Source organism: Odontesthes bonariensis, chromosome 16 (assembly GCF_027942865.1).
Source record: "Odontesthes bonariensis isolate fOdoBon6 chromosome 16, fOdoBon6.hap1, whole genome shotgun sequence".
NCBI lineage: Eukaryota > Metazoa > Chordata > Actinopteri > Atheriniformes > Atherinopsidae > Odontesthes > Odontesthes bonariensis.
Genome location: NC_134521.1, coordinates 9,460,259 through 9,486,120, shown reverse-complemented (window position 1 = coordinate 9,486,120; position 25,862 = coordinate 9,460,259). Strand labels below are relative to the sequence as shown.

The 25,862-nt window shown below is 42.2% G+C and overlaps 2 protein-coding genes across 2 annotated transcripts in view; both read right to left on the bottom strand.

Annotated features, from left to right (window-relative positions):
- Window positions 1-1,352: 1,352 nt before the first annotated feature.
- dnajc18 (DnaJ (Hsp40) homolog, subfamily C, member 18) lies at window positions 1,353-10,549 on the bottom strand. Its single transcript, XM_075487699.1, has 8 exons — window positions 10,041-10,549; window positions 9,127-9,295; window positions 8,033-8,178; window positions 6,303-6,509; window positions 6,093-6,205; window positions 5,817-5,926; window positions 5,509-5,681; window positions 1,353-2,988 (listed from the first exon to the last, which is right to left on the bottom strand). Exons 1-8 carry the CDS (start codon window positions 10,165-10,167, stop codon window positions 2,864-2,866), a joined length of 1,170 nt encoding a protein of 389 aa, XP_075343814.1. The 5' UTR covers window positions 10,168-10,549; the 3' UTR covers window positions 1,353-2,863.
- Window positions 10,550-16,339: 5,790 nt separating this feature from the next.
- ppp3ca (protein phosphatase 3, catalytic subunit, alpha isozyme) overlaps window positions 16,340-25,862 on the bottom strand; it is a 31,235-nt gene continuing 21,712 nt past the window's right edge. The window contains exons 9-14 of the mRNA XM_075487692.1: window positions 25,101-25,226; window positions 24,924-25,004; window positions 22,476-22,560; window positions 22,202-22,299; window positions 20,281-20,331; window positions 16,340-19,179 (exon numbers count right to left, since the gene is read on the bottom strand). Of these exons, the coding sequence (XP_075343807.1) occupies window positions 19,001-19,179; window positions 20,281-20,331; window positions 22,202-22,299; window positions 22,476-22,560; window positions 24,924-25,004; window positions 25,101-25,226 (620 nt within the window). The 3' untranslated portion in view covers window positions 16,340-19,000. The remainder of the gene's footprint in view (window positions 19,180-20,280; window positions 20,332-22,201; window positions 22,300-22,475; window positions 22,561-24,923; window positions 25,005-25,100; window positions 25,227-25,862) is intronic.

The following is a 25,862-nucleotide window of genomic DNA, read 5'->3' as shown; positions in this document are numbered from 1 at the left end:
TTGTGTTGTATGTGAGAATCTTCTTGCTGAAATGTCCACATGGTGCAGAGGCCCGACAGGTCATCTCTAGGGCTGGGCGAGTTAACTCGTTATTATTGCGTTTTATCGCGCATTAACGGATGTTTTTTTTTTTTTATTTAAAAAAAAATTATTGGGGGGGGGGCTTTTGTGCAAAAGTTCAGAGAGACAAGAAGCAGAGAGAGGGTCTGTTGCTGTCTGCTGAGGAACCGGAAAAGAAAGTAATCGGCGGATCCACCAAACATGGAGAAGGGTACGGAACTTTTACTCGGCCATTTTCATTTGAAAGTTCTTCCAGACGGCGGAGTCGACAGAACTAAAGTCATCTGTAAACACAGCCAAGTTGAATTGTCTTCTCAGCGTAGTAGTTCCAGTCTAAAATATCACTTAAAGGCAAAACACACAACTGATAGCAGCAAGTCATTCAAGGAAACAGACAGTGGAGCGAGGCTTCTACATAAAAACTACAGAAAGATGCTGATGTTAAAAGTGTGTTTGCACAACAAATGTTATGGCACTTTCATTCATATGGCAGCACATTTAAAATAAAACTAAATGCTAAAAGCTATACACTACTTTTGAATTCATTTTTGGATTTTGCATACAAATGAGATTAATCGTGATTAATCAGGGAAATCATGTGAATAATTAGATTAAACATTTTAATCGTTGCCCAGCCCTAAAAAATACCATAAAAGAATGAATGATTAATTAAAAAGAGTCAAGACCGGAAAGTGCTTGTGCAATGTTCAGGATGATTTTTTTTTTTAATACTAAAGCATAAAAAATGTCTTGCATACCCCAAATAAGAATAAGAAACTTGTAAATTAGCGTTCTGTGGACTGGGCTGGGCTGCACGGTGATGTTTTGGCAGTGTCGCCTCACTGTAAGAAAGGCTCCTGGTTCAAATCTCACTTGGCTCCAGCTACCCCACGACCCTGAATTGGATAATCATAATCATCTGATGTCTCAGACTCATCATCACCATCACTATTTACCTTCTCGTGGTGCCTGAGGGCCAACGTTTCTCCCCTCATCTGTTGAATTCAGGCAGAGAGCTCAGATGTTGACCAGCAGAAAGGCAGAAACGCTCGTCTCAGACCTCTTCACTTTCTGTACGTTTAGTTTTAAGCTCCATCAGGTTGGATGAGAAGAGTCTGACCTGAACTTCTTTGGTTGTAGCAGCCATCCTGGAGTTTCCAAACTGAAAACTCACAGCTTTGGAGGTTCTGCTGGATATCGCTGCATCACTCGATGTCTCTTTACAGTTTCATCTTCGAGCTCTAAGGAGAGTTCCTTCCCAACTGAATAAAGGAGACGGGCCAAGCATACGATTCTGGTTACACCTTTTTATTTTTCTGGTATTTTTGGCTGAAAGCTTAATTCTGCAGTGTAACTTCCACACTGATTGATTCCAAAACTAGAATTATGTGTCTGATCACAGTAACAGTAAAGGATTAATAACATGTTTGCAACTTAACACTGTGGACTCGAATATTCTCATCAGTTAACATTAATAGAGTCGGGAGGGTCTTTAAGATGTGCTTCGCCCCGAGGAAAAAAAAACTAAACAGAACACTCGCTGGGGTGCATGCAACAGGAACAATATGGAGCACAGGAGTGAATACTAACTGAAAAGTGCTTGAGATTAACCTGAATATTCTACTAGGATGAGAACAGCTAAGGCAGTTTGGCAGACCTAGTGCACGACAACAAGCATTAATGTCTGTATGTGGGGTGTGTGCTCTGGGATAAGTTTAAAAAAAAAAGAGGAAAAAACTCCCTATTTCTCAACATTTCATCCCAACAACAACAGAAAACTAACTGGGGGGGGGGGGGAGGATTTACACCCATCTGATTACATCTATTTAAGGTTAAATTTCCCTTCTTTATAAAAGATCTGTACAGACTAAGGGTGCAGGGTTTAGAAAACACTTACAAATTTAAGTTTAAAACCATTTCTTAAAAACTAAATCAAGCTTGTGCATGGTTTTTCGTTAAAGCCCCCCCCCACACACACACTGCCAACAGGGTATCAGCCAGGAAACACTATACGTACGCAGGAGCATTACTGGGAAGTCGGTTTAAACTGGACACATCCAAAGTGCGGCCTCAGAAGCTGAATGACCGAAGCTTTAAACGCTTATGAGAGCGGTAATGCGGAGAGCTGCAGGCAAGTAACCACGACTGGAAAAACTGTGGTCATTTTTTTGGTCTGCTGTACCCTCACTGTGATGCAGGAGGTCAAATAAGGAGGTCAAATAGTCCGATTTGTCTGTTGTAATCATGCGTAAAAAGGTCCTCGTGCTGCACCGTGTCACTTCGCAGCGCAGCTGAGCTCAGATTTGTCCAAACACTGCAGTCTTATTTGGGTCACTGTACTTATTTCCTACAGAAAGATTATGAGCTAAGATGGCTCAGCTAACATTCACTCCGTTAACTGCTAAATAAATACATCTAAGGACGTCAGCGAGGCCACAAACACATCCAAAAATAAATAAACTACTAAACCGGAACAAACAGAACATGTACGCGTGAACACACTGCGGCCTCTGTGACCCCGAAGGGAGACTGCATACGTCATGCCATTTCTATAAGAAAGTTTGAAGGCTCCGGGATGTCATCCACGCTGCCACAGTGAGTTTGCACTTGCTGCTACCGCCACAGCCGGCGTCAGCAGCCAACACGCAACTCTAGTTTCTACCGCCGACGAGGAGAGAAGGCACATTGTCTCCAGCGGCGCATTCTCCCGCTGACCGCGCTGTACCCAAAGTGATTTCTTTACAAAGTGGCTAGATTTGGATAGTTTACACACTTCCCCAACTTTCCTCCTCTCAGTCAGTCCTCATTTGGCTCTCAGACGCCCAACCAATCGTTGCAGCTTCTCACAGTTGTCCAGCCTCATGGACTCCGCCTTCTGCTTCAACCGGTCGTCACGGTAAAGCTGTCCGAGGTTTGCCAAGTCCGACTCTGAAAAGAAATGACAAAAAGGGAGATTTATCTGTAATGTAGCTGCAATTAATAGCCTGAAATGTGTGGAATCAGCTAGTTTTACGGCCATAAACGGTTAAAAACCGCCTGTCAGCATCTTTAAACATCAAACAGCTCAACTTGTTAGTTAAGATCCTCCAAATCTATGTGGAAAAATGGAGTTTTTGAAGGAAAACTGAGAACTGGGTGAGACCAGATGTTGGGCAACAGTAGTTATATTTACATTAACAAATATTTCTTCAGTGTGACTGAAATAATCAGGATTATGGGAGTGTTTGCATGCCTCTAAGCATTTAATGTATTGTTTGTTTCCCCATTTTCATTCCCCTCCAGGACACACATAGGCCAACGTCTCCTGCTGTCCATAAGCAGGCAGCGTGAGCAGCTCGTCCATGAGCCTGTGGATCAAACTCAAAGCTCTGCTGCCATCGTGCTTCTCCCTCCCAGAAGCTCGTCCTCCCTCTTACTTCCACGTGTTTGAACATTTATCGTGTTGATCAGACTGACGTCACCCCTTTAGATATGATTAAATTCATTCTGATCGAGCCTGATCAGATTGGTTTAATCTGACTGACGTCTTTTTATTCAGAGCTTTTTATGCTAATCTCAGTAATAGGGGTGAAAGTGCACACGGCTAGGGACTACAGACAGGAAGTTGCTGCTCTTTTTAGGGTTTCACTTGTTCTGCTTATTCCAGTTTGTGTTTTTAAATGTGATTCTGCTTCAGTAGCTTAGCATCATTTCTCTAAAAGCTCATTCTTGTACGTGTCTGAGCCCACCGGTGAACAAGAACTAAAGCTCTTCAACATCACACTCATCATCTGCTTCATATAAATGCTCCAAATGTGCTAAAACACAGACATCTGCATGAAGGACACACTAAAAGTAGATAACAAAGTGTTGTTTTTGTTGAGAAGGAGCAAACAGCTGTATGTTATTCGTATGCTTCAGCAGACTAAACGCCTGTGAAACCACGAAAGTAGACAGTTATGCAGGAACGTGTGAATACTTTTACCACATTCTGAGTCAGTGGAACCCGGATCAGTTTAGTTTGGAAATCACTTTCTCCTCAAACGGAGGATCAGACGACTGGGAAAGTCAAATTAATTGTTCAATATGGCGGTGAAACACTGAACGTGAACGCAGACTGAATGACTTGGATTCACTGGATGACACAAATACACGTACGGCCTCCCGCGGAGTTCGACATCAACCTCTTCTTCTTCTTCCTTTTATACTTTGTTGTTCTTCTTCTTTCTTTACGCTTTGTTGTTGTTGTTCTTTCTTTACGCTTTGTTGTTCTTCTTCCTTTTATGCTTTGTTGTTGTTGTTCTTTCTTTACGCTTTGTTGTTCTTCTTCCTTTTATGCTTTGTATTTGTTGTTCTTCTTCTTCCTTGACGCTTTGTTGTTGTTCTTTCTTTAACCTTTGTTGTTGTACTTCTTCTTCCTTTATGCTTTGTTCTTGTTGTTATTCTTCTTCTTTCTTTATGCTTTCTTCTTCTTCCTTTTATGCTTTGTTCTTCTTCTTCTTTCTTTACGCTTTGTTGTTGTTGTTGTTCTTCTTCTTCCTTTTATGCTTTGTATTTGTTGTTCTTCTTCTTCCTTTATGCTTTGTTGTTGTTCTTTCTTTAACCTTTGTTGTTGTACTTCTTCTTCCTTTATGCTTTGTTCTTCTTCCTTTTATGCTTTGTTCTTCTTCTTTCTTTACGCTTTGTTGTTGTTGTTGTTCTTCTTCTTCTTCCTTTTATGCTTTGTATTTGTTGTTCTTCTTCTTCCTTTATGCTTTGTTGTTGTTCTTCTTTCTTTACGCTTTGTTGTTGTTCTTTCTTTACGCTTTGTTGTTGTTCTTCTTCTTCTTCCTTTTATGCTTTGTATTTGTTGTTCTTCTTCTTCCTTTATGCTTTGTTGTTGTTCTTCTTTCTTTACGCTTTGTTGTTGTTCTTCTTTCTTTACGCTTTGTTGTTGTTCTTCTTTCTTTACGCTTTGTTGTTGTTCTTCTTCCTTTTATGCTTTGTTGTTGTTCTTCTTTCTTTACGCTTTGTTGTTGCTCTTCTTCTTCCTTTTATGTTTTGTTGTTGTTGTTCTTTTTCTTCTTCCTTTACGCTTTGTTGTGGTCGAGCTGACTCGAGTTGATTAAAATATCTCACTCATCTCTGAATTATTTGAGCTTTTAAATCAAAGTGTTCAAACATCTTCTTGTAAAAAAAAGCAGACCTGAAGAAAAGAAACTCAGTTTTCTGTTTCTCTAAACGTTTCTTTATGATTGAAGAGAGAACTTGACCTGATAAATGTTCGGACCACACACAGAATCCAGGACAGTTCAGCAGCGTTCAGCCTGAGGCTTTGGGCTTATGTTCAGGGAGTTTACTTTTCCATAGCTGACCTCATTTAAAACTTGGGCCACATTTCAGTAGAACATTAAATGCAGCATCATACAGACAGAAAATAGGGTAAAGCATATAATGTTTCATGAGTTAAAGTAAAACTGACGTTCTTACTTTGCTGTTTCTCCTTCCAACAGCTGCTCTGCAGGTGCTCAATATAGTCGCTCTCAATGTTTTTCTCTAATTCCTCCAGCGCAGCTCCACGGTACTCCTTCTCGAAACTTTTATCCACGTAGTATTGTACACCCATGTGCTGCGTTTCCCTGGAAACCACCAGCCCCATGGCCCTGATAGCAATAAAAAAAAAAAAAAAAAACCTGCTTAATTCAAACGTTTTCAGTGGATCAAGGGTGTTAATCATGGAGGAACCTGAGGATTTGCTGAAATCCCTCAGGTTGGGGATGGTGGTTTCTCAGACTCACGGCTTGTAGAAGAGACTGTAGGGCGGGTTAGTGGCCATCATCTGAGTAAACACTGATATGAGGATTAACACGAGCACAGGCAGAAGCTGCAGAAGAGCTGTGAAGGTGTTCTGTGGGAAGATAAAATCAGGAAAGATACTTTATGGAGGCTGATTCCGCTGTACTCATGTTGAAAATGCTTCCCCGCTGCGGTGCTGCGGGCCTGTTGGTGATGAGAGTGATGCAGCATCTCTACAACACAACAATGTGGTTGTTTACCCGGGATGAGTCACTGACCTGACTCTGGTTGTCCTCCACCACCTCCTCGCGCCTTTCGTGAGCACGTCGACGACGAGGCTGATAGAACTGAGAGTAGGAGGCTCCCTGGTTGGTGTACACGTGAATATTTCCTGCAGAGCCAAACGGCACAGAGAACAATAATCACATCTATAACCAGCCTCAACCCAATATGCTTCCATTTATCTGAAATAACCTTTTACAACAAACCTGTGGGAAACCTTCCTCCAAAGAAAATATTGAAGAGTTCCTCGGGGGAAATGTCAGCCTCAAAGTCTCTGTGGAAGCTTCTGTGGTATCCGTGGCGACTGTGGCTGGAGTGTTGGGGTGCATTCGGAGTTGTGGACTGATCTCCATATTGATCATACTGCTGCCTCTTCTCTGGGTTGCTCAGCACGGCGTACGCATTGCCTATTGCTGTTGGGAGGAACAGCAAACGTTTAGCTTTCACACACACAAAGCCCGACGCATGCCTTTTCATCGTCTGACCCCGCAACGCCCCCCGCTGGCTCCGGGCTAAACCCTAATGGACATTTTGTCCGACGCAGATTACTATCACAGGATTACAGACACTGAGTAAATTTCTAAAAATAGGATGATTCTCAGGCAAAGAGTCGTTAGGAACGTGGACGTCAGAATTAAAACAGGGAGATATGCGTCACTTCTGTGTTCAGGGCTCGCTGTAAGGAACTTTTTGCTACAGTTAACTGACATTTAGATGCCCTTTTCAGCTTTTTTTCTTGCTTTTCAGCGGCGAAGGTGCACCTCAGAGGAAACTTTGTCACAGTGTCAGGTGCTCATATCAAACCCGTTTGAAATAATCATGAAAACATATGTTAAAGTTATTCCCTTGAGCATTTACTTATTTACCGTCAGGCCATCTGCTCTCATGTATCCTGGCTTTAACAGAGATAAGATAGCTGTGCATTTCACATTAGGAGACGTTTCACAGAAGATTTTGTTTGATGCACACACAATTAGTAAAGATTATTAAACCAAAAGGAGCCATCAGAGAGCCATAAAATGAGATCTCAGGTGATCCAACAGGGAGGCACATTTAAACAATATGGAAACTGCTGCACAACAACTTGGTAGATGCAGGGATCTTGGACTGTCCTTTAAAAAAAAGGGTAAACAGCAGCTCTGTAGAGTTTCCATGAACTGCTCTGCTCGGCCTCTTCAGGGCTGGAAGTATCCCAGCTGATATCAGACAGAACTAGTCCAACATGGCCTCCACTAGAAATGATTTCAGTGGGGGAGGGTGTTCGTTTCCCCCTAACCAATCATTGAGCTGCCTGGATTTAACCGGAAGTTGACATGTTTTGCCAGGATTTAGCATTGATGGCCCCCGTAAGGCTGGCAGGCTAACTGTTAGTGCTCCTGCGATGCTCATTGTACCGTAACGTCTCATCTCACAATACCAGATCTGAACTATGAGTTTGGGAGGTTAAATATTAGATCTCACTGGATTGCTCCTCCTAAAATTCATACACTGAAGCTGGGTTAAATAGGACCACAGCTAGTGTACTCTGAGCTTGTCATTAGTCGGTGTACAGTTTGGTTTTGGATTCTCCACTTCCAGAAAGACTGCCTGATCGTAGGAAAGTTGGTTCTTAGGAAAAAAATGAGGAACTTTTTAAAGCGGTGAGTTATGCAGAGGTCGTCGTGTAATAAAAGTGTAGAGACGGAACAGAAAAAATGGTGCTCTCTGCCCTAATGAAGCTCGTTCAAACCTGACACTTCCAGCGTTTGGGTGCTGCTCCTGAACTGATCGCGACCTCTGATGTTACTGTAAGTTTCTTCTGTTAGATACGATAACTATAATAGAGAGATGACTGTGAGTACAGTCGCCAGGAGAATCATTTAACCCCCCTTTGCACTGGATTCCCATGCGATCAGCATTGAGTAAGCTGGATATTTTCTCCCTCTGGTACGAGTACCTTTGAATGCATCTGTGGCTCCTGGGGCGAAGTTCTTGTCTGGGTGGAACTTTAGGGCCAGTTTCCTGTATGCCTTCTTCAGATCCTCATCGCTGGCATTTTTGCTAACACCAAGGATTTCATAGAAGTCCTTGCAGTTCTTTATCCTGCAATGACAAATGTTGGATATGAAAACAGGCAAATAAAAACACCATCTCTCAAAGGTTACAACAGTCACACAGAAGATGGTTGGATATGCATTTACAGAGAACTCTTTAAACAGCCAGTATTTCATCTCCAGCGCACGACAAAAGGCCAGAGAATGGCTTTTCAGGAGCACTGCGTTGATGCTAAAATTTCACCTCAGTTTTACTTTTAGAGCTGACGGAGCGCTGGATATGCGGACAGGATAATCAGATACATTACAGACTGTTTCATTATCAAATAATTGGCACCTGGACAGAGCTTTGATTCAGATCAGACACAAAAAAGATCAGATCAGATCAGTACAAACATACTTTCAGGTGACTCAGAGCACGTGAAGCAGACAGTCAGTGGGGTTACATGGCACTGAAAGCATCGGATTATTGGCTAAATTACAATAAGACTGCGTTATTAAGTTCATGTAGACACCTTATTCTGACAAGAAATTGGATTGGATTAAGACCCCGAGATAACTCGGTTGAAAGTCAAACTAAACCTGCTTGTAGACGCTGAAGCACGTGGTGAATTGGACTTTGCGTTCTGCGCATGCTCCAGATTTTTTCCCGGGGTCGTGACCCGGAAGTCAAAGGAGACGATATTCCTGTTGTTGTCGCCGTCAGAAAGAAACAAACAACCCGATGGAGAATGCTCCGTTGTGCAATAAGCAGCTCATCACAGACCAAATGTAGAGGGACGTAGCTTCATCTTTCTCTTCGTTCTCCATCTTTCTCCAATGCCTGAGTTTGATTTGATTCATTCACCGCCATATATCCAAGGATAACTACCCTTGCTCAACTCATTCTTATTGTAATTTAGCCAATTATCCGATCCTTTCAGTGCCATGTGACCCCACTGACTGGTAGCTGTCAGAGTGTCACAGCAGTGTGACAAAACAAACAGTGACTGTGCACCTGGAAACACCCTGGCGTTGATCTTCGGTGTACGTCTTCTTTTCATCGCCGGTTGCATTACTGGTTTCCTGTTTTCCAATGTCCTCGTCTCTCCAGCCTGTCGGCGGCGGCACGGGGTTTGCTTCCGGGGAAGCGTTGCCTCCGTTTCTCTGTATGGCATCTATCAACACTACAAACAGCAACAACAGTGTCTGCGGTCAACAGACAAATAGGGATAGAAGAAGAACTGATCTCAGCTAAAATCACAGTGACAGTCAAGGGATGCTGGCCAACAAACAGATTTACGCTGGTTCCTCCTGACTAATGTTGTGATAACTGTGGTGGAGAGGGACGTCAAACCCATTCAAATGTCACGAGTCCACCAGTCTTTGTATCCACCATAAACATATTTACTCATGTTTGTCTCCTTGTTTATTCATTTTTCCCTTTCATCTGCTTCAAATCTATATAGTCTGTAACCAGGACGATAAAGAATGTGTGCAGTGCATCTTTATCATGCTGTATTTGCAGATCTTGGTGAATGTAGGTTGCTCACACATGTTTCTGTGCAAAGAGCTCAAAGCTATCACAGCTTAATTATCACGTTAAGATGCAAATGCAGCAAAAGACGAAATAAATCTACTGGAACACAGTCAGATTTTAATACAGCGCTGCCTCACAGTCGGTGGTGCTCTCCATGAATTGCAATGGGGGGGGGGGGGGGGGGGGGGGGGAGGGAGCCCTAAACAAGCAGAGCCTAATTTCACCATGAACCCTTAATATGTGTTCAGTGTTAAAGCTTGATGGCTATTCTGAATCCGGACACAGATCTGAAAAATACATTCCCAGCACTTAATAGGTTGGAGTATGTGAAGTAGTTGTGCAACGTTAGCAAGTCAGGCTGTCACTGCAGAATGTGCGTCAGCTAATTTTACCTCTGGCCCGGGTGCTGGGGTAAATATTCTGCGCTTCATAGAGCAGCTGCAACGCCCGATCTTTTCGTCCCGACCGCAAACACAGTTTCGCCTTCTCTATGAGCCTGTCTGCTTCTTCTTTGTCCATTTCAGAGCTGCGGGGTGTTTCAGCAGAGCAAACCGCTGCCTTTACAGGTCTGTCCCAATACAATGTGCGTCAGAATCATGTGGTAAGGAGAGAAGACGAGCCGCGGCGGCGACGGCGGCGGCGGCGGCTAACGTTAGCTAGCCGATTAGCTTCGGTTACAGACAGCTGCGAACGTTAGCCAGGCAGTCACTCAAAGTCCCTCGCGCTATCCGATTAACAGACGATGGCGGTTGATGTCAGGCTGCGAACTGGCCGGCGTTTGAGCCATTATTTAATCCCGAAGTATCAGAATTTGCTGCTGACGTCTGGATTTTAGCGGTTTTAAAGGGACACCCTATTATTACTGTTACTGTGGCGCTCTCGTCCTGTGATGGACAGGAGGTGGAGGCCAGACCGCGGTGATGTCATTTCCGGTGTAATAATGACGTATGGATTTATTTATTTATTTTACAAAACTGACCTGATATCAAGTAAAAATTAAATTGGCTTGCTTGTGTTTTCGTAAGGAACTCAGAGGATATTTTTTTCAGTCATTTATTTTCCTTTTTAATACCTAACAGCAGCTGAAAAAATCCAGATGTCTGAGCAAAGTCAGCAGGTGTGACACGATGATGTTGCTGCTGCTGCTGCATTCAACATCTTTTATTTAAGGCCACCTTTCATAAAACTACAGTCTGTGCTTCTTGCATTTGTGATGCATTCAGGTCCTTGGATCAGGATCTATGGCTTGGACGAAGGGTCATTAAAAAAAGATATGCATGCAAAACAGCTCGGCCGTTGCTGAAATTGTCTAATGCCCCTTTTCCACCGCCGAGCTAGCCCTACTCTACTCGGTTCGATATAGCACGACACTACACTACACTAAACGACACGGCACCAGTAACATTTCCTTTTCCACACAAACCGTGACCTGGAAGTGGGCGGAGTCGGCCCGTTCACTACTAACGTGACGTCGGTTTCAGGCGACTACAAAGTGTCACGCTGCGGTTAGTCAAAAGTAAACACAACGATGGAGTGTAATGTGTAATGCAGTTGACAATTCATATTGTTTAGTTGAACAAAAGTAAACAGCAGGAGTTGTCTCAGATACAGGCGTCGACGCCAGTGTTGGTGCCGGTGGAACGCAGATAGCAGCTGTTGCCTCAGCTGCAGATTGCGATGCCAGTGTCGGTTCTGAAGCCTGCGGGATTGGAGGATCTTCGCTGACCTCAGCAACCGAACACTCATCGGTTATACAAAGGAAGAAAAAAAAAAGTGTGAACATACGAAACGCATACACATAACCGCATAGGTGAGACACTGCTAGCCTTCCAAAACAGCGTTGTTTGCTAGCTCACTCAGAACAACTTACATGAGACACCTGTGTACTTTTTACACAAGTTAAAGACTGAACATGTATTTTTTACGATATAAAACATGCATTTGTTAAGATATAAGCGTTGCACCAAGGGGATAAGAACAACTTATCATTTCCCATCGCCTCCAACAAAGACGTCGCCGTATCCACGCCACTCTCCTTGCCCCGGTTAACCGGGCGGTGACCGTAAATGCCGTCCATTTGGTCAAACCACTTCCACTCCGGCTGTTGTGGTCCTTTACCTGCCGGTAATCACTCTTCAGCTTGTCTCGGCACTGCTGAGAATTCCGGTGATAGCCATGGCTAGCCATCAGCTTGGCTATATCCTGGAACACCTTCTCATTTCGTGTCGCTCCGTCCAGTTCCTCCTGTATGCGGTCCTCGGCCACCACACACAGAAAGGTCTGCACCACGTTCATCGTCCATGGGTTGGCTTTCCTTCTCTGGTCTTCCATGTTCGCAATTCTGTTTATTCTCTGTTCATACATGGCGGGTGATAATTTAAAGCTCCCCGAGCTTCATTGCGTGTATGATGTAATTTCACCTGACCAATCAGTGGACAGCACTGATCACGTGACGTTTTAGTATCAGCTAGTACCGACTAGACCCACCTCTGAAGCAGGTACTAGCCGGTGCTAAAAATCGTAACGGGTTCCACCTTCAACCCGCGATGGAAAAGCTCCCAATCAGGGTAGAGTCGTACCGTGTAGAGCTGTACTGGTACAAAAATGTTCGGTGGAAAAGGGGCATAATAATGTGTCAAAGTCTCGTTAGAAGAAAGGGTATAAAAGGCCAATATCTCGAGACAGTGGAATCAAACAACTAGTTCTCACCTGAACACTAGCTTTACTGTCTCGAGATAACCGAATGGGTAACTTAGGGTTAGTCGAGAAACTGCATCAAAATAAATAATAAATATATGCAGCAGAGGTGTGACCAGAATGGCATGTGTGGGTGGACAGTTAGCTCATCTGGGGGGGCAGAAAACAATACCTGGAAAAAAATCGATGGAAAACCACTAATACAACTTCAAGTATAATAATAATAATAATAGTAATAATTCAATTTGGTAATGAAAATATGATCACACTAGCATAAATCATGACCGTCAATTTTGTTAACAGTGTGGAAAGTAAACTCCCGCACAGCGTTGTGCTATTTAAATGGAGGAGGACTGACAGACACGCCCCTTATTCAAACGAAGCAACTGGAAAGCAGTTTTGACGACCGTTCTGCCCCTTAACTAGCCTGGAAAACCAGCGCCAACTGCTGGACAGCAAAATGTTTTGCCTGCGGTTGGGTCTGGCCTCGATCCACTTGTCATTTTGAAAATACTGCCCTGAATCTGGCAGATGGCAACTAAACCAATCACAACGCAGAGATGTGTTTTGAATCAACGCGGGCGGGCCAGAGGGTTCTGGTGCGGGGTTTTGAGGGAGTGACGACAGAGCAGTGCGACGTTGGGCAGTGGAAGCGAACATAGACAAGCGAAAGCACAACAAGAAAGATGGCGGCGGCAATGGAACAGTGCTCGTTTGATTCAGCCTTGGCACACAGCCATTATAACGAACAGCCTTGCCACTCTGTATTAAGCCCCATTGTACCGGCTTTTTGGCTGCAGTTCCACCAGAATTCCACTGGGAGCGTCGGTGGAGACCAGAATGAATGGGGCCCTATGGAGCTAGATGCTACAAATGGTCAGTTTCACCTAAGTCTCCTCAAGAGCGCTCAGATTTGAATGTAGTTTCTGAGAGCTCAACATGGGTTTCAAGTAAAAAATCTACTGAACGAGTACATATATCGCTTTGATTTCTTACTGGTTGGCTTCTTGTTGTCCACAACGCGCTAGCATTGTGCTAATGACAGCTGGTCGACCCGCTATGTATGACGTCATATACACTTCAAATCCTTTTTTTAAGCAAATGAGTGGCTCTAAAAATCTAAAACTCAGCCATGGGTATTTTCTAAACACCCTTTTTCGAAAACAACATTCGAATTACTAGAGAAAAAATTATATCTTGAGATAAGGGCACGAAAGGGCGTATAGCTCCATAGGACTCCATTCATTCTGGTCTCCAAAATTGGGCGCCCCACGTGGAAAGAGGGTGGAACTGCAACCAAAATCGCCTCGTTGGAAACCGGAAATGCACCGTGAGTGGCGTATCTGTCCTATTATAGAATCTGTGCTTGGCATCAGTTTTGGAAGAGTCCCCTCCCACCAAAGCTTTCTGTCACGCTTACTACGTCACAGTCAGTTGCGCTGATTGGTCAGAGCGTTGGCCTATAGGCACAGACGCGGTTTGAAAGACAACGGGTTGTGCTCATCAACAATGTTCCGTTGTATCCATTGATCGGTGCCAGACTAAATTAGACATCCAATCCATTTAGGCTGGTTTATCAGGCTACCCCTTAACCCCTTCGCCATGTTGCAAATATGTCCTATTTTGGAGAGGCTTTTAGACCAGGACTTTAGGATGCAATAGCTTTTGTTTAACATGCTCCACATTCTCCATTGAGGGTTTAAATTCAATTAGATACTTGGGGCAAGACATCCAGCCAACTCCAGCTTTTTATTACCTTCATTAAGTCTACATTTCAGATCATTATATACAAGAAAAACATCCGAAAATGTGAAAATCGCCTTTTTTTTTCAGCAGCAAGGGGTTAAGGTTACGGAGGGGGGGGAAACACGATAACAAAAAAATAAATAAAGCTATAAACTTTGCAGATATATGCTTTTTTAAAATCACCACCTGCATTTATTCTATCAATACAAGACACAAACAGAGATAATAAATCGTGGCCTTTTTTTCTGGCCAGTTTTCTTTGGATGGACAGGGCATTTCTCAGGGGGGCAGGACTTGTTCCTGCGGGGGCAGTGCCCCCAGCCCCCCCGTAGCCACGCCCCTGATATGCAGGCACGGCTGCTCTCGGCTTCCTTATTTAAAGGGATAATCCGGAGTAAAATGCACTTTAGATCAATTTACGGGATGTTGGGAGTACATACGTTGAGTTGACATCAAAATCATGTCATTCGGATGTGTTTTGAGAATTTCGATTTGACCGTTTTTAGCCAAAAGTCGTTAGCCTGGAAGTCAGAGGGGCATATCATGTCACCGCTACAAAACGTTATTTTTATACCTCTTCTACAGCTCCAAACAACATAACACTTACGTGATATTGGTTTGAAAAAAACTACCACGTAAGTGTTATGTTGTTTGGTGCTGTAGAAGAGGTATAAAAATAGTGTTTTGTAGCAGAGACATGATTTGCCCCATTCACTTCCAGGCTAACGACTTTTGGCTAAAAATGGTCAAATCGAAATTCTCAAAACACATCCGAATGACATGATTTTGATGTCACCTCAACGTATGTACTCCCAACATCCCATAAATTGATCTAAAGTGCATTTTACTCCGGATTATCCCTTTAAGGTGTATTTAAAGTGAATTCCCCATCCCCGATTATCTTTAGATCCAGCTTTTTTTTCTTTTTTTTTTGTCATTGCACTGAAATAAACAGCAGCTCTAGAACAACATTTATACACGATGTGTGCAGAAGTATGATGAGACATATAAATATGTGTGTGCATGATTGCGACAGGTAATGCACTATGTGTTATGTTTCACTATGCAGCATGTACAGTGGTGCAGATCGTGATTATAACTGGGGAATATATACAGTGTACAGTAGTGTTCAGTGGCGCAATGGATAGAAAATGGATATTCGTTATGTACAGTAGTGCGAGTTTCAGTTATCTACGGAAGCCTATTTTGGAACCTGCTGTTACGAAGGAAAGAACCCCCTGTGAGTCAAAATGTTGTGATATTATCAAAACTTGTGCTCTTCACCTTGAAACTGCGAAGACTTTAAATATTCCAGAGAAGTAGAGAGATCCAGACATCTCTGTGCGCGCAATGGACACGACACGAAAATTCGTATTAAGCGCGACCACGTGATCTTCTGTAGTCCCTCTGGTGACACTGCATTTAGAACAGACGTGATGTGGTCATGGAAATCACTGCATCACTAACAACAAGAATAAGGTTTTTTTTTATGCAAAGAAGCCAAATATGTGAACATGATCCGGAAACACTGCCGTCTTCTTTGGGTCAAACTGTGAGGAAAACTCCTCTGTGGTCAGATGGAATTCTTTGGGTATGGGGGGTGCCATACTGCCCATGAAACTGGCAACTTGCACACCTGGAAAAGCACCATCAATGCTGAAAAGTACATGCAGGTTTTAGGGCAACGTGGGCAGATGATGTCTTTTTCAGCTTTGCAAATTTCAGCTAAACTGCAACAGGATGGCTTTGTAGTGGAGGACTTATGGAAGCAGCGCTGGGCTGACCTGCCTGTATCCCAGAGCTCTCACCAAATGAAAACATTTGACGCACCATGAAACACAAAATACAACAAAGGTGACTCAGGGCTGTTGAACAGCTATATTAGATGAGAATGAAACAGCATTTCTTCTCCTGTAGTTCCTGCAGCTGATCCCCTCAAGTTTACTGTTTAAAGCAGAGGGGATGCGGTGGGAAACACGGCTCTGTCCCGGTTGTTGCTACCATCAAATTAAAAATAAGATCATAGGTTTCATGAAATGGAAAAAAATAGTCTGTTTTTCTATGTCCTCCAGTGAATAAAATATTGGTTTCACAAGATGTGCAAATCATTACATCCTGTTGTTTTACTTACATTTTGCACAGCATCCCTGCTTTTTTTTTGGAATAAGAGTCGTATTTATTTGCGTTTTTTCATGTAACTGGAGGCAATGCAGTTAAATCAATGTTTCCACCAGACCTTTCCACACAATTTGTTCATGCATATTTTATTCAAGAGTAAAAAAATGTGATTTGTCCCATAGGGCATGCTTACAATGTGTGTATTATTTAGGAAGTCAAATGCCAAAACATATCTCCATAGATAATAAAAAAATGTTGCAAGATAAAATCCATTATATTCCTTTGTTGAAGTGTGCATGTAAGACCATACAAGAACCAGAAACGGAGGAGGGAAAATAACCATAAGCTTACTTGTAACGATAATAATAGCAGTAAATATAACCAGAATACAATGTTTCCTGTAAATGTAAGTGTGACACCTGATTTTTCTGCGTGTCCAGTTCATTTACATTTGAATTCCATGCTATCATGCTTTGGCAGCCTGAAGAGTTGCTTTTCACTGAGATTATATTCATTCACACTATTGAACATTTTCTGTACATCAGTACAACAGAAAAAGTAGAACACAAGGCTTTGCACCTTAAAAGGGCATCTCTGCATACGATAAATCATTATAAAATTAAAAGCAGTGGCAGTAAATAACATAAGGAAGAGAAAAGAAAAGAATGGACCAAAGGAAGCCTACTTATAAAATTTATAAAACAAGACAAATAAAACTACAAATATAATCAAAAAATAAATTAATTCAAGTTTACTATTTGAAACACAACTATCACGATTATAATCTCACATAACAATTAGGAACTTAATTGCATGCATTGATGCGTTCCATATCATAGATGCTGTGTTGAAAGTCACTTTTTGTCCATCCTTAATTCACATACTCTCAGAATTGAATAGAAAGATGGAATATCAACTAGAAAAAATATCTATGATTGACAGGAAATTCTAGAAATTTATAGAATGTTGAAACGATGGTTTGGAGCTTCCTCGACCTTTACTATGTTTTAAAATAACCAGAATAATTCCAGTTCACATGTTGTTTTCTTTACTCTAAGTCACTTTAAAGAGAGCAACGTGGCAGCATTCCAATAAGTATTTGAACGCACCGTTTGGACATTGGGGATAGATTGTTTTCGGCTCGCAGCGTGATCGCACCTGTCGGGGATTTTGTCCTCATCCTGTTACTTCACTGCACTGCTCAGTAAAATTAGATTGGTTTGGAGAAATTCCAAAAACAAGGATTAATAGGTTAACAAATTAACCACTGTTGATAAATTAATTTGTAATCAGTTCAGACGCCTCGTCTGCACTGTGCTCAGTTTTCACAAAAGGAAAGGACTTCTGGTTAACTTTAATCCATCCGTGTTGAATCTTAGTGAAAATAAACATGCTTCATTAAATTATGCTCAGGACTCGTTCATAAAGTGAACTTAAGAGGTCTTCAGGGTGGATGTAAGCCTGCATGTTCCAACTGACACGATGGTGGACGTGCTTGTTGAATACTCTTTAAACAAAACATATTTGAATTTTACGAGTTCACAAATGTGTAGAACTTCCCCGTCCGTCTGATAGAGAGCGTTGTGTTGCAGCACAGCAAAAAGTGCAGAAACTCCTGGGATGACTTGAGCGACTGCACGTGTTCTGACTGTCTCTTTAGTGAGAAACGGGTGAGAAATGATCCTTTAGGGTCTTGACAGCCCAACTTTAAAGCCACCCTTGTGGCCCCCAGGAAATGGTGATATGTATTCGGATGTGAGATGATCCACCTTAAAAACAAACTGCCTGCTTTTTTTGGTAATGTGAGGATGCCATGGATGCCATGCTCTTCTAATGTGATATGTAAAGAACTGTTCTGATGATCTGGCTAGGAATAAGACCCACTTAGATTCACCTGTTAATGAATTAGCCTCTTCACACGGGACGTTTTTAGGTGCTAAATCTTGGTTTTTAATCTGAGATGCGGACGTACCTTCGGTAAACAGTGTTTCCCAAATGTTCTTTTCATCGCCTCCAAATTAAGATTAGTTGGGAGATGCTGTGGAATATGAGAAAAGTAACAAGGCTGGAGATTACTGAGCTTTACAGCAGTGGTTTTGGCTGTAAGAGCACACATGAGCACCCTATCTGGTTTCCCTTGCAGAATGACAGTATCTTACTACAAGGTAAATCAATAAATTTAAGTCCACTGGTAAGATAGCACACTGCAGGTTTTACTTTTTGTTTTGTTTTCCTTCCTTTCCTTTATTTTATCCCCCTCACAAAGTGATGTGACCTAATACTAGCAAAACATGTAGATAAAGAATATTATTTTTCTGTCCAAGTGAATTTGTGAGTGATTCATAATAAATACTTTATAAAACAGTAAAAGGGTTTGTGTGGCATGGATACTGCAATTATGTCTTCTGTCAGGCCCTGTAGTAAAGGAGCACACGTGTGCCAGCACTCAAAGCAACATAACCCCCAACAATTCAGTCTGTAATTGAATTGAAATAAGGGAACAACAGTCAGACACAGCTCTCAAACCACACTTGCAGTCAAGCTGCAGCCTGTGGGTCTCTCCTCATGGTTGCCCTTTGCTGTGAACCTCAGCTCCCCCTCCCCCAACTGTGCAGTGACACACTGTCATAAAATAAATGACCTTTTTGCCCGTTTTTAAGATTTGCTGCAGATTTCATGTTCTACCTGTGGGCCTGTTTTATATCTATGTTCTGAGGCCTGAAATTTCTGATTTAGCAAAGTCTTGCTGCACAGCGCAACATCGGCACGGTTCTGAGGCTCAGACAGCACATCACTGGATGTTGCTGTTGTCTTCTGTGCCGTTTGCCTCCGACATATTCATCTTTCCCATGGAGTGACCGACGTGGTTCACCCCATCCCTGCGAGGTGGCATGCGCTCGTTGATGCGGTCTAAGCCTTTAGCCTCCTCAAAGCTGGTGATCTTGTGCTGGGGGGAGAACCCGCGGATAGCTGAAGGAGAGAATACACACAAAGGGATCAGGAGCGTGTAATGGCAGAATCTCAGAGTGTTCTCGCTTAAGTGCCAGAACAAAGAACAATTTGTAAAATTATATTCAAAGTCAAACAGTTAGAGGCTGGGGAAGTTTAAATACAACCTGTGCTTACACCTGGCCACACTTTAAGTTTAATGTGGGCTCTAAATGGCCCATGATTTGAAAAGCATTCCAGCTCCACCGCTGCCAAGAGCAGAGAGCTGATTTTTCTTTTCTTTCCCACACATTTAGGTTTGGCTGCTTGATTTGGCTTTTATCAAGTAGAGTAATTATAACTCACCCCAGTATCCAATTTCCATAGAAAAATAAATTAATAAAGTAGTCCTGTAACCTTAAGAATGGAAGGTTTCGTTTAATACATTAATCAAATATGTAAGGTAGCATAAATGTGGCCATAAAAGCTTGCTCGTGTTGCCACGCCTCTAAAGAATCTATGCAGTGTCATAAATGTCTACTCGTTCCAAGAGGCACAGAAATAAACACAATAAATGCTGTATCACACTGCAGCTACTTGATTAGTGAGTAAAGATTACTACAGGAGCTGTCAGTACATTTATTTCACGTTGAAGCCCTGTTTTTTCCTTGTTCATGTGCAGTTTGTTGGATCAAACGGAGGCCATTCCCTAAACTATGTGCTTCAGTCAAGCATCTCCTCGCACCCGTTCTTATGAGGGCTCAGCCTCTCCATGTTGGTGCAGGCAGTAGATGGTGGCGAGAGCTGCAAGGGTGGACTCTGCTTTCAGTGCACGTGAGGAGTGCATGATCTCTTACCAGATTCCCATCCTTCCAGTTATGACATGTTTTTACCCCTTACCACCCAGGCATTCATTACAAAACAGTTCCTTAGAATTCACTCCATGTATATCTGGGAATGTTCATTCAAATTGCACCAATTCATTTAAAATAGAATTATATATTTTTAATATTCTAATCCACTGTGCAGTAAAGTGCCTGTCATACCAACATTAGCTCTAAGAGTAGAGGCATTGATGTATGAACTTAGCAGGAGACCCTGACAACATGTTGAGAAGAGGTGGGAGAAGGAGCACCGATTTACCTTCTGAGTCCTCATCACTCGGCTCGATGGCTTCAATGGCTTCAATGGTGGCTGAAGGGGGAGGAGGGAAGCAGGAGCAGGTTACTCCTGATGAAGCCATGCAGATGTAAAGTGCAGCCCCAGGGAGAAGGCGACTCGTGTTTTTTGGCCAGATGAGTTTTTACATGTTCATTGTCAATGCAGCCAAACTCAGAAGAGCAGCATGCGTTAAAGGGATAGTTCGCCTCTTTTGACATGAAGCTGTATGACATCCAATATTAGCAATATCATTTATGAACATTTTCTTACCCCCTGATACGTCCTGTGAGCCGAGTTCCAGCCTCATTTTGGCGTTGATGAAGGTAGTCCGGCTAGTTGGCTGGGGCCACAAAAATAAAGCGTTTTGCTACAATATGCGTTTAAAAGAGTAATACATTTGCATCACAAAATCGTTCTCCAGGAAAAATTCAGACCTCACAATCGCTTTGGTGCTATTTTCTCTCCCTTCGTATCACTGCCTGCTGTGCAGACCGTGCAGACCGAAGTGCAGACTGAGCAGTCCCCTGCTTCCGAGCAGCAAACACCGTAACAGGCGCGGCTGTCGGCAGCAGGCAGTGATACAAAGGGAGAGAAAATAGGGCCAAGCGATTGTGAGGTCTGACTTTTTCCTGGAGAACGATTTTGTGATGCAAATGTATTACTCTTTTGAACGCATATTGTTTTGAGAAGCAAAACGCTTATTTTTTAAACCCCAGCAAACTAGCCGGACTACCTTCATCAACAGCAAAACGAGGCTGGAACTCGGCTCACAGGACGCAGCAGGGGGTAAGAAAATGTTCATAAATTTAATCGCTAGTATGGGATGTCATAGAGGCAAACTGTTCCTTTAATACTGAGAGAATCTGAATCATTCTGGGGTTTGATAATTCATGTGAAAACAAAACAAAGACAGATCAACAGAAAGAGAGCGACAGATATGTGAGATGGCGAAGAGTGTTGGGCTGACATGAGTGACACACAGATCCTTTGCCCTCTGTTTATCTTTCCTTTGCTTCTCTGTGTTACAGCTTTTCATGCATATGCAAGACTCTGCTCCTGAACTCCTTGAAACCTGCTTCGGACAGTCCAAGGTTTTCCTCCGTTGCTCAACAACCTCGCCATCAAAGGCATTCCTCGTGGCCGGCTTGGTACACCTCAAAGAATAAGCAGCTGCTTTAAAGTCTTGAATCTTTAGCGATCGGCCGACCGATCAGAGCAGACTGGGCCTTTCAGGAAGGGAGCCTTAAGGAGGCAGGAGCTAAAACTAAGTTTTTAAGGCTAAGTCCACCCAAACACCTTCTTTTTCTGTTTATTCTTCTCCCAAATGGTGGTTTACATTTGAACAAAAGGCACAAACGCGTAGAAAAGTCAGAGGTTATCGATATACCTGTGTTGTTGTATACAGAGCCTCGGACAGAAAATCAAACGGTTAAGATTAGGAAAAAGAATGAGGTTTTTTTTAAGCATGTAGGGAAAAATAGGGATTAGGAAGATGTATATGAGTGTGACATGGGATCTTTAAATCTTGGCTTGTATATGTGACTAGATAACTGCTTAATATCATCCAACATTAGCTGTTACAATTCACAATGCTGGTCAGGGTATTTTACATTACCTATCCAGTACAATGACTCTAACAAGTCTTAAATCAGCTTAAAGTCGAAGTTTGTCCTCACTGGCTGCTGAACATTGGTACTGTTGACCGAGAAATGGTTTCCAACACTGGGTTCTGCAGCATGATGTGCATGAGTACCTCTGAAAAAGCTACAACGCTCATTGGCAGATCTTCAATTTAAGGTAGGGAGGGACACAGAGAAAGATAAGGGTAATGATGGAACTGAGAATGGTGATGAGGAATAGAAATGCCGAAAAAGAGGGACTAAATCGTAGCGAAAAGACTCACCACTCTGCAGTGTCTGTCTGCCTCCAGAGAGAACCCCACTTGGCAGCATGCCAGTGGGCGTCAGGCCCTTAAGCGTCAACACATTTTCGCTCTCCTCTCTGCAGGAAGAACAGAGACCGGGTTGGAAAATTGTGCTGAACCCTGATCAAATTGGACACAAATACTCAATGCCCCCCACACAGAGAAGCGGCTAATACCCTTTCTGCATATGCACATAGACCCTGCGATTGCACCTACATTCACACACTTAAAAAAAAAAAAAAAAGAAGCCTACCTGAGAACTGAGAACATTTTGGCCATTTTCCCAATAGCACGGATCTTGTTTTTGATCACCTCCTTGCGTGCTGCAGCAGCATTTGCTGCAAAGAAATATGGAGACTGTCATTATATGCTTTTCAGATATGACAGATGCTATCACAAGCTACAGTGTAATCCTCTAAAAAGTCATCTGAGCACCTCCAAATTGAAAATTTTCCTAGAAATCAATCTCTCATGCCTTTAAAGTTGTTAAGGATTCCATTTTTCTGCTAAACAATGACCAATTCTAATATTAATTCAACCGTACATTTATGTATCATATGTGTTCTGATTCAACACAGTTTAAACAGTGAAAATAACTCTTTTATCTCAAAAAAATTCATCTTTGAAATAGAAAGCAATTCTCAAGGAAGCCAAAGGAATTACGATCAATACTGATCATGTATTCACTGCCAATGTTTTCAACAATTCAGGTGATGGTAGCTTCCAGGAGCTGGGCTGCTAGCTAGCCCAGTGCTCCCAGTTCCCGTGATTAGCGGCACACAGCAGAAGTTAAAACAAGCCATGGCACTCTACAAGCTGTGCAGGCCGACATGGCAGCTGTTAGCTGCAGGAGTGCTGGGCTAGATGGGAGCTACCAGAGCGAAGTCTCGGCCAGGGTGAGCAACCTTCTGGTCGGCCTGCACGGCTCATAGAGTGCTGCAGCTTCTCGCTTGGCCTTATTTCAGCAGTTAGAGTTCATTTTGATAGCTCCCAGGTTGACCCAGTTCCCAATCCTATCTGCCCTCGTGTTCCCAGAGCTAGTGGCTTCTGCAGTTTGCTCCTGGGAGCAAGACTCTCACAGCCAACCCGTAGCTCGGCCTTGCCTCTGCTGTGTTCCCCGCCTACCCCGTACTAATTTCCTCTCAGCTTACAAGCTACTTCATCAATCTTATTCATCATCACAGCGTATGCAAATTAGCTGCAAGTAGTCAGGGTTGCTTGGTGCTGATTCCTCCAGATAATCTGGTAAGCACATAGAGGCTGTCTGAACTCGGCATGAGACTTTAGGTCGGTGCTCTGCAGATTCAAAGAAGGACTCCTCAGCCATGGCACTGGTGGCTTGTAATTAAAAAAAAAATCTTATGGACATGTTAACAATGCTAAAAAAACTTGGTTTTAGTAAGAAGGACTTTGTAGGGTTCTGGACATACTTTACATTTACTATAGAATTTGTGTATAGGATACTGTTATAATGTGTAACACTGCCCCTCTGATTTCTAACCAATGCGACTATATTCAATAGATTGTGTCATAATAGTCTACTGTGCATCTAGTGAATCAGATATGGTTTGTTTACCATTGTGATGTAATTGATGTTGTCTTAGTATGTTTACTGATGCTACCCTTAAATCTTTGCTGTATTTTACTACCAACCTATGGCTCCCTGCTGTAATACACAGGAAAAATATCATCTTCTAGTCAGACAGTTAAATTAGCTGACAATAGTTACATTACATTACATTACAGTCGGGTTTAGGCCCAAAATACATCTGTGATCTGTTCAGAGAATATAAACCCAGCAGAGCTCTTAGATCCAAGGACTCAGGTCAGCTGGTCCAGTCCAGAGTCCAGACTAAACATGGAGAAGCAGCATTTAGCTGTTATGCTGCAAACAAGTGGAACAAACTGCCAGTGGAGATTAAACTTTCACCAAATGGAGACATTTTTAAATCCAGGTTAAAGACATTTCTGTTCTCATGTGTCTATGCATGAAATCTGCACGATATCTTTGAACTTATCTGGACTGTTGCTTGTTTTTAAATTCATTTAAATTATTTTATTTGTTTCTCTTTATATTCTTTTATGTATTTTTAATGCTTCTTCCACTCCCTGCTGCAATGCTTTTATTTTATGTAAAGCACTTTGAATTGTTTTGTACATGAAATGTGCTGTACAAATAAACTTGATTTGATTTTGCTTTTATCCAAAGCGACTTACAATAAGTCAGACAAGCCTCTTCACTGCCCATTTTTAAAAATTATCTTAAAACCCATTTTTATTCCCTGGCTTTTAACCCAGCATGAGACTCTGTTTCTGTTATTGTTTTATTGTTTTTATTATTTTAATATTGTTGTTGTTTATTGTTATTTTTACATTGTTCTTGTGTTTTATGTCTTGTTTTATTTTGTGTTGTACAGCACTTTGTTTCAGCCAAGGCTGTGTTAAAAGGCTATATAAATAAAGTTGATGATGATGATGATGAAGTGTGTTCCACATCGGTAGGCAAAAGAACTTCAGGTCACAAGAAATCATTAGTGCATTTCCTTCCAAAACCAAACAGCTAAGAGCATAACTAGTGCTAGAGTAAGTGCGGTAAGTTAGGTAACTAAACAAATGGGGAAAAAAAAGACAATTTAGAAAACAAAGTTAAGAGCTGTGTGATGTAGTTCAGTGTTGAGTGTAAATTTAACAATCTTCTCACCATCAAAAATCTCATCTTCATCATTCATCATGAGTTCATCATCAGAGCAGATGCTCAGCACATTCACCAGCATTTCTGTGACTGTGGAGAAAACAAAGGGGAGGAAACAGGTAGTCACAGAGTACTGAGCCACGGAGGAAACAGATTAACGTGTGATGGATATCAAAAAGCTCAAACCCTTTTCTCCAACAAATGGCAGAGACCAGGTGAAGACATCCATGAAGTTTGGTAGCCAGTAAGGATGTGGTGAGCAGTTGAACTGTCGAATGTTCATGACGTTGTTCTCGTATTTCAGCACAGCAGCTGATGGGGGAAGCAGAGGAGACGCGGGTGTAACAGTCTGCTTAAATCCTGACCAAAGCTGCCCGACAACAGAGATCACGTGCTGCAGAACAGCTGATAGTTTAACCGGAGTAGGGACTAATATTTAGATCAAAAGTCCAGAGAATTGCTGCTTTATCTGAGAAAGATCAAAGCTCAGTAAAGCCACATCATGAAGGAGAGATGAGGGTAATAAAATCCTTCTTTCAGATAAACTGTTAGACATGCAGTGAATCGCTGTATAAAAGCAGATATATAAACAACACAAGATTACATTTAGGTTGAATAACAGAATAAAAATCTATAAAAAATAAATAAAAGTTGAAAAACGTAGTTGTTTTTTTGTTTTATTTTATTCATTTCAAGCCATCAAATGAAAAAAATTGAATACTATCTTATTTTCAACATGTCATATTCTAAAAAAGAAATGTGATTCGGTCTGATACAGCTGCTTTTTATATTGTGTCACGTGCACGACATCTCATGCATGCTCTTTCTAAATGTCCTACTGTTAGTGGATGCTACCCTGTTAACAGAGACAGAAAGAGGCTAAATGTGATATTCAGCCACTAGGTGGCCCTGCTCAGGCCAGGGATTGCTGACACTGTTACATCAAGA